Source organism: Primulina eburnea, chromosome 11, assembly GCF_022965805.1.
Source record: "Primulina eburnea isolate SZY01 chromosome 11, ASM2296580v1, whole genome shotgun sequence".
Classification (NCBI taxonomy): Eukaryota; Viridiplantae; Streptophyta; class Magnoliopsida; order Lamiales; family Gesneriaceae; genus Primulina; species Primulina eburnea.
This window is the reverse complement of record NC_133111.1, coordinates 1,040,482-1,049,390: the sequence shown is the minus strand read 5'-3', so window position 1 is coordinate 1,049,390 and position 8,909 is coordinate 1,040,482. Positions and strand designations below refer to the sequence as shown.

Genomic DNA, 8,909 nt, shown 5'->3' with positions numbered 1-8,909 from the left:
TACTAGTTATAATTATTAGATTAAATGACTAATACACAACATTGAGAAATCACACTATTATTTATTCACAAGTGAGATGATCTCGCATATTTTGATCATTTATGAAAATATATTGCTTTTTATGCTAAAAATATTAGTTTTTATTATAAATATAGACAATGTTGACCTATCTCACAAATAAAGATACGCGAGACTGACCTACTCTTATATATTTAAATGAAAAATAATAATAAAAATTTGATTTTTTAAGAAAGAGTAGATCTCTTGTGTGACAATACCGATATTAAAAAAATAAAATAAAATTTTGCAATTTGATTTATTCCCCATGGGAACGTGACCAATCAAATATCGCGTTTTACGAATTTTCCGTTGGCCCAAGCCCACACGATCACCCCACGCGCAGATAGATAGATACGCTTCTACATATACATATACATATATAGACGTTACAAGTTACAATCCCCAATCAATCCACTCCCAAACCCTAGACGTCTGTATCTCTTTGAATTCAAGTTTCTTTCTCAATCTGAAACAAATGGGTGAAATCAAACAGCCCCATCTCAACGGCGCATACTACGGACCATCAATTCCGCCGCCGGAGAAGTCCTACCACCGACCCGGACGTCGCGGCGGCGGCGGCGGAGGCGGGTGCTGCTGCAACCCCTTCACTTGCTGCTGCAGCTGCATCATGAACTGTATATGCACCTGCATATTCCAGATCATAATCACCATTCTTATAATCGTCGGCATTTTCGTCTTCATCTGCTGGCTGATTTTCCGACCCAACACCGTCAAGTTCTACGCCACCGACGCCTCGCTCACCGAATTCAACCTGAATGGCACCACGCTGCATTACAATCTCGCGCTTAACCTGACTATTCGCAACCCTAACAAGCGAATCGGGATCTACTACGATCAGATCGAAGCACGTGCGTTTTACCAGGGGCAGAGATTCTCCACCGTGGAATTGACGCCTTTTTATCAGGATAAGAAGAGCACCAATTCGCTGAATGCCGATTTCAAGGGGCAGAACCTGGTTCTGCTTGGGAGTAAAGAGACATCGAACTACAACGATGACAAGGAATCCGGCTCATTCAGCGTCGATGTAAAGCTTCATCTAAGGATCAGGTTGAAATTTTGGTTCGTGAAATCTACGAAGGTCAAGCCCAAGATTGATTGCGATTTGAGAATCCCTTTGAGCTCCAACGGAACAGCATCTATGAGTTACGAATCGAAGAGGTGTGATTTTGATTGGCGTTGATTTCCTCCATAATTCCATTCATTTTTTTTACTATGTATCATCGTCATTACTATATTCATTCGTCTGCTTGTTCATCTTTTCCACAATTTCTAATGAATTCATAATAAAGATTTTATAATCTTTGCAATCTAATTCAGTTTTAAAAATTAACCGGTTAAGATGTCCCTTGCTTGTGTGCTAAGCAAAGGTTTATCTGTTTTGGTGTTGGTTGGGTGGGTCCTTTGTAGTTGATTGATCGAACAACATAAGTTGATTGGTTCTTTACTCTATGATCATTGATTAATAATTATTTAGTATTTGTATTATCCATTGCCCCCCCCCCCCCCCCCCCCCCCTCTTCCAAGAAATTATTTCTTTTCTGTTGTAAAAAGGTACAAATATATACTCTCCTTTGCCGTATTTATGAGAAAATTCTCTTTATATAAAAATTTATTGAAAATAACTAATGTAAATATTAATATGGCACAGTATGTTTGGAACTAGGGGTGATCAGATTTTTTTACTAACCGTCCAAACCGAATTGTACCGCATCGTTTTTCATAATATTTTATAAAAACCGCGATTAAAAATATTAATCATAAACCACACCGCATACGCCGTTCGGTTATTTTTTTGACCAAGAACCGCACCAAACCGCACCGCCTTAACCGCTTGCCATAATATTAGGCCTAGAATTATAATAATTTGTAAATAACATATTCAAATAAATAAATCATCATTCATTATAACACAACTATCTTCAAAATTATTATTTTTATAAATAAAATTTATCTTTTTCTTAATTATTCTTCATATTATTTTTTTATTTAAAATATTTATTTTTTTTTTTACAATATTTTGTTTGAAAGTAAAAAAAAAAGATAAAATAATATAAATGTCATTTTTGTTGTGAATGTGTTGTGTTGTTAAATTATTAACTTAGTTTTGAATCTTGATTATTGTTTTATCTATTTTATTTTTATATGTTTTGAACTATATTTTATATTTGAAGACACTATATTGTTGTTTTTTTTCAAATAATTAGAATATATGTTCTAATATTTTTCATTAATAAAACTGTAAACCGACCGCAACTGCTCAAAACCGCAAAGCTAATTTTCCATGTAAAAACGCAATTAATTTTTCAAAATACTAACCGACCGCATATGGCAATTCGGTTTGAATTTTTTTAAAATAACCGCAAAACCGCACCGTGATCACCCCTATTTGGAACAAATGGAAAAAAAAAACGTGATCTTACGAAAATAATATATCGTTTTGGGTGTGTAAATTTAGATAATAAAGTGAGTATCAATTCGTGTGGGTCAGATGATGGGTCGTGTTACCTAAAAATATGAACAAGAAATTCTCGACCCGAACCAAATCAACCCAAAAAAGACTGACCCGAACTCGACCAACTCGATCTAGTCCGATTTGGATTTTTTCTACTTTTTTACAAAATAATTTAAAAAAATTCAATAAAATAATAATAATAATAATAATAATTTAATTTAAACATATAATAACAAAATCTTACCATATATGATTTAATTCTCAAAGTTTAATACAAAATTTAAATTAAATTTACTACAAAATAAATATTATTGGATGAAAATTTATGATATCAATATACAATAAAAAAAATTCAAACATATAATAGATAAAAAATGTAACCCATGTTTCTTAATTCTATATAAATTTTTTTTTTAAAAAAATTAGGGTCATATTGGATCAACGAAAGTTGACCTGAACCCAACCCAAATAATTTTTCAATTTAGACTTCAGATCCAACTCAATATGACCTGAACCTGAAAACCATCAATCATAACCTGATATTTTTTGGATCGACTTAGATCCAATTTTGACACTCTTAAATTACGACTATAATCATAAATGTCCCCTGTCCCTGTCCCGCTTCTCTTTGCCTTCAATATTTGAATTCCAAATATCCCATCACTTAATTAATTACTCTTTTTATATTTATTGTTTCGGAAGACTGTCGCATCATACAAATTGATAAGTACTTAATTAGTTTATCGATGAATTCAAATGAAAATATAAATGATGTCACATCTGAATGATAATAAATATATGATATCACATTATTATAAAAATCTTTTTTCTAAACGAAACACAAACATATATAGGTGATTACTTCGTATCTTGATGCAATTTTGATTTTATCGATAATATATTTTCTTCACATATTTCTCCTATAATACATCTTGTCTAAATATTATCTATACAATTTATCCACGAATCTTACATGTATGATTCAGTTTCGGTAACTTGAAACTCATCGATTAATTTTAAGCTATATCACATATCTCATGTCCACGTATGACTGCCCAAAAATTTGAAGAAAATAAGAAAATATCGGCAAAAAGAAGGGGAAAAAAAACTCAACTCAACACAACAGCAAAAAAATTTGCAAATTATCTATGCAAAATTTCAATCTTCATATATATGCTTTCCCAGAATTTTATTAGGATTTTCAGCATCTTCATTCTATCTTAATTTTGGTGTATATTAGCTTAGGAGATTAAAACTAACAATCAAATTGGAGATTCACAATCGTTTTATTTTTAAAATTAGATAATTATCGTTTTTTTAGACAAATGGATGCTTTAGCATATAGCACACTGTAACATATAAAAATTGTGTGCAAAATACCTGCAGACCGGATATAAGATGAATTTAATAATTTGAATATTCAAAATGTAAATTTATATTACATATTAATATGTATAAGTTAAATCTATGGAAAAAGCACGACATGTCAATCATGTACATATTTATAATTAAAAAATAATATTTTTAAGCATAAAAAATAATACTTTTTACGAATGATCAAAATAGAATATTTCGTCTCATAGTATATCCAAGTCGTGAAATCTTAAAACTCGATCCAAATTTGTGAATTTTGAAAAGAAAAACAAAGCAACAAGTTTAATACAAATATCTTGACCAAATTTACTCTGCCGCATTACTTGTAGATTGCAATTTTGAAATTATTATGCAAATAAGTTGAAAGATTTGGTGAAGAGGGGCAAATATACAATAAATCTGAACTGAACGGACTGAAGTGCAAAACCCAGGGGAATGATTCATTTCATTTTCTCTCCACTTCCCTCCACACCATCCGAACCAAAAATTCCCTCCCTTTCCTCGTTTTCTACTTCCCCCAGGCCCCCACGCCAAATTCTTTCTCCCATATAAAACCCTCATTTTCCCTCTTCGCTCCGATTCCCAAAACCCTTCCCAAATCCCATCCAACTATACTAATTCGTTTCATTTAATTGGACAGAAATGGCTGGACCCCGTGACGAGGCGGCGACGCCTCCAGCCACGGCCGCGGAGAATGGGCGGATCTTCCCACTGCAGCTGACCCCGCCGACTGCGATCAGGAGACACCTCCCCTTCGCGTCCATGAAGCCGCCGTTTACTCAGCCGGATGACTACCACCATTTTTCCACACCTGCGCGCGCCGCCGCCTCGGCAGTCACCGCGGCTGATCAGCTCTTGGATGCGGTTGTTGTCAAGTCTACCGTCGGTTCTCGTTTCCATTGCTAATTTTTTCGTTTTAACTTTGTTTGTGTTCTTGGTTGTTGATTTTTTGTCTTTGGATTTTGAGCGTGCTATTAATTCCTGAATATAATTTAATTAATTGAGTTTTATTATTGTTCGCGAGTTCTTTATATAATTGAGGATAACGATAGCTCGACAAATTGTTAACGTATGGGTGGTTAGATCTGTGATATATGAGTGAAACGACGAGAGTATTGATACTCTATTGATGAAATTGGGAGTTCCATTATTTTGAAAATCTCATTGCTAAAATGTGCTAGCCTCTTGTTCAATCCTATTTGATGTTTTGTCTTCTATTATATATTATATAAGCAAAAGCAAATCAATGAAAATATCCTCCCCCAATCAATAACATGATTTTCCATGTCGTCCTACTCGAATCGTTTTGGTTAAATGTCTTTTGAGGAGCTGATCCATATTGTCCCAAATTTTCATTTCACAGCCTTTGAAAAGGAAGAATGTGAGTGGGGAAAATGAAGCGGTGTTTAATGAGCGGACAACAAGTGATATAGCTAACAGTCCCTTCCGTACACCTGTATCTGCTAAAGGAGGAAGGCTCAACGGACGGTCAAAAGTCACCAAAAACAACAGATCTATGCCTTCAACCTCCATTTCCAATATTGGTGAGACGCTCTTGCAGTTTTGTGATATGTTAATTTAGCATCATTATCATGGACCACATTGTTCTTGAATGAACCAAATTATTGACTGCGTTGATGGTCCAAAAAAATATCCGTATATCGATATATGGTCATTGCTCTGGTGCCTTTAGGTCTGAACTCTGCACAATTTACTTGTCTATTATCTGAATAATGGTATCATGACATAAATTTGCAGATGCTCCATCTCCTCTTACTCCTGCTAGCAGTTGCCGCTATGATAGCTCCTTGAGTAATTACATCACTCTGCATCAGTTTGAATATTAATACATAGTTTCACGAGATTAATACTGACAGCTACTTCTGATGTTTTCTAGGTCTTCTGACAAAAAAGTTCATAAACTTAATAAAGCATGCAGAAGATGGTGAGCTTGATTTGAACAAAGCTGCTGACACTTTACAGGTGATCAACTGGTAGATGCGTGAGTATATATGTTATAATGTGAATCAGATAATTCAAATGAAGATATGTGTTACAGGTTCAGAAGAGAAGGATATATGACATAACCAATGTCCTTGAAGGGATTGGTCTTATAGAAAAAAAGCTTAAAAACAGAATCCACTGGAAGTAAGGATGAATTACATCTAAAAAGATACATCTTGAGCTTGTTGACCCTGTGTTATAATCCATATAGGGGATGGCACCGAGTAGTAGATCTTAATGAAAATTCAATATATCGCTTTCTAGGGGACTTGATAATTCGAAACCCGGAGAAGCAGACGATGATGCCACTCTTTTGCAGGTATGTGTATAAAGACTGGTTTTTATAGAAAGTACTCTTGTTTGTTCTTTATGCCTTTCAAGTTTAAGCATGACCAAGCATGAACGGACATGCCCAAGATAATTTCCTTTTATCATCACTTCAAAATTACTTTTGAGGATTCTACTATTTTGAGTAGATTGATGCATTAGCTATGTCATTTGTCTTGCTTATGTTTGCAGGCAGAAATTGAAAACCTGTCCATGGAAGAAAGAATTTTAGATGAACGAACAAGGTAATAAAATCTGAATGTTTATAAGCAATATGGTGCTGCTGTTGTCTGCTATGATACATGCTCACTGCTCAATTTTCATCATGTTGCAGGCAAATGCAGGAAAAATTAAGATGCTTGAGCGAAGATGAACACAATCAAAAGTAATTGTCTGGATAGCTTTAAATTCTGTTATCCGATTCTACTTCAATGATTTTCTAGTTTACTAATGTTATTTCACTTTGGCGGTTTAGATGGCTTTTTGTAACCGAAGATGACATTAAAGGTTTACCCTGCTTCCAGGTTCATTTCTTGTCCTCCCATGGTGCTTATATGTTACTCTGTATATATAAATAAGATGACTCGAAGAAAGGAGGGGTGTGAAATTTCTATATGAACGTTTAGAGGTTGTTGAGTTGAATAAGTCTTTGTTTCTCATGGATTCCAGAGGGGTGACGAAATCTTTTTAATCACTGAGCTGTCAGTCGTTGTAATCAATGGTCAACCATTGCCGCACAGAAAGTTGTTATCTCATTGTCATTATTCGAGTTTCGTTTGGTTTTTTGCTATTTTTAGTTCCTTCGGTGAGTTTGGAGCATAAGAATTAAGATGTTCTATGTTGTACTTCGATACGAGCGTTGGTGGAAATTTTTTATTAGTTTTTTGGTCTTGGTAGGTTCTATGTACGGGGACATTTTGGTTGTACAGTTCTTTGTAATTGTTTTTATGTAACATTTTAAGTTTGAGTGAAAAAATATAGAAGAATATTCAGATACCTTTATTGACAGATGCATTGACTAGGATTGTCCCGTCATCTCTCCTGCATTTTAACTTTATGTTTCGTGACAGAATGAAACCCTCATAGCAATCAAAGCTCCGCATGGAACCACTCTGGAAGTTCCGGATCCTGACGAGGTATAGGTAGAATGGATCTTATATGAGCTTTACTACTGATTCTTCTTAGTCATTTGTTCAAATTATACTTTCATCTTCAGGCTGTTGATTATCCCCAGAGAAGATATAGAATTATACTCAGAAGTACAATGGGTCCTATTGATGTTTACCTTGTCAGGTATCATTTTAGACTTAACCAGCCATCAAAATTAATGGTAAACTTGTTCTTTTATCATCTGTAACTGTTCCAAAATATTTTCATTTTGGTCAAGCCAATTCGAGGAAAAATTCGACGACATGAATGGAGTTGAACAATCAACAACCTTTCCCATTGCTTCAATTTCTGGCTCAAATGAAAATCCAACAATGCAGAGGACCTGCTTGCCAAACAATTGCCCAGAAATTGAAGCTGCGGCACAAGATAGTCAAGGATTTGATTCTATTTTTGTTGCTTCACAAGAATTCGCTGGAAGAATGACAAAGATAGTCCCATCAAGCGTTGGTGTAAGTGTTTTCTGGATGTTTAAATCTTACCTTGTTAAATAAGTATGTACTTGACTAAGTACCCCCCGACAAATTAAACTTACCCTATACTTTAAAGGGTGTCTACTTGCTATACACGCATTCTGTTTAAGGTACAAATTTTCTTTAGTGTTCTCCCGTTCTTTTTTTCTTTTTATTTTTTTTTATTCTTGTTTGATGTCCAGGTGTTGTTTTGTAAGGTTGTTTCACTTATACTCTGTTAGCATCACAAGTGTCTGAAATCTGCCATCTACGAGCAAAAATGTTGATGTATCTTTGTGGATTTTGATTGTTAAACCCCTGAGACTTGTGTATTACTTCCTATTTCAGTTTGACTTTTTTTACATTACCATGTTTCTGCAACTGTTATCCGTCCTGAACTCATGTTTATTTTTATAGGATGAAACAGACTATTGGCTTCTATCAGATGCAGATGTCAGCATCACAGACATGTGGAAGACAGATTGTATTGTTCTCCCCAGGCTTCTAATAGTTTCTGTGCTTCTAATATCTAAACCACTTTAATGCTTTGTATTCTGATATGACAGCGGGTATCGATTGGAATGGGATGGATATACTTCACGAGGAGGTGAATATAGCTGCAGCTGGTTCAACAACGCTACCGACCCAACAATCATCATCTGGTACTGCTGATGTACCACCTAGGGTCAATTTGCCCCCCAGATGATGGGCTTTGTTTTATTTATCCGACAAACAGAACCGTGTCAAATTCAGATGATAAAAGGCGCAGACTGTTTCATTCTGCACCGCTGATTCTCATCTACAGCCGTTTGAAGGCATTTGGTTGATTGACAATGGATTTACGTGAAGAACTGCAAAACAAGGAGCAAATATAGATCCCAAGGCCTTCTTTTTATAGCTAAGGAAGGAGTTGCTTGCCCTTCTATGGTTCAAAGGTGAATAATTATTCATTTTCACAATTCCATGTAATGTAATGATGGAATTATACATTTATCGGAGACTTCAACGGGCAGCAAAGATTTGACTGGAAATTTAATTCAAAAAAGGTCACC

At 34.8% G+C, this 8,909-nt stretch overlaps 2 protein-coding genes across 2 annotated transcripts; both read left to right on the top strand.

Moving 5' to 3' along the window:
* The first annotated feature begins 438 nt into the window (after positions 1 to 438).
* Positions 439 to 1,566, top strand: LOC140805686 (NDR1/HIN1-like protein 3). Its single transcript, XM_073161944.1, has one exon. The coding sequence runs from the start codon at positions 536 to 538 to the stop codon at positions 1,259 to 1,261; it is 726 nt and encodes a 241-aa protein (XP_073018045.1). The 5' UTR covers positions 439 to 535; the 3' UTR covers positions 1,262 to 1,566.
* A 2,784-nt stretch (positions 1,567 to 4,350) lies between these two features.
* LOC140805256 (transcription factor E2FA-like) lies at positions 4,351 to 8,909 on the top strand. The gene is made up of 14 exons (XM_073161508.1): positions 4,351 to 4,789; positions 5,271 to 5,451; positions 5,666 to 5,719; positions 5,805 to 5,890; positions 5,967 to 6,055; positions 6,176 to 6,230; positions 6,431 to 6,483; positions 6,573 to 6,623; positions 6,714 to 6,762; positions 7,309 to 7,374; positions 7,455 to 7,531; positions 7,626 to 7,857; positions 8,275 to 8,341; positions 8,424 to 8,909. Exons 1-14 carry the CDS (start codon positions 4,550 to 4,552, stop codon positions 8,561 to 8,563), a joined length of 1,440 nt encoding a protein of 479 aa, XP_073017609.1. The 5' UTR covers positions 4,351 to 4,549; the 3' UTR covers positions 8,564 to 8,909.

Coding starts and splice junctions, on each gene's coding strand:
- LOC140805686 (XM_073161944.1), top strand. CDS start 536: ATGGGTGAAATCAAACAGCCCCATCTCAACGGCGCATACTACGGACCA.
- LOC140805256 (XM_073161508.1), top strand. CDS start 4,550: ATGGCTGGACCCCGTGACGAGGCGGCGACGCCTCCAGCCACGGCCGCG. Junction 5,891..5,966: donor AAGCTGCTGACACTTTACAG/GTGATCAACTGG, acceptor TATGTGTTACAG/GTTCAGAAGAGAAGGATATA. Junction 7,375..7,454: donor AAGTTCCGGATCCTGACGAG/GTATAGGTAGAA, acceptor TTTCATCTTCAG/GCTGTTGATTATCCCCAGAG.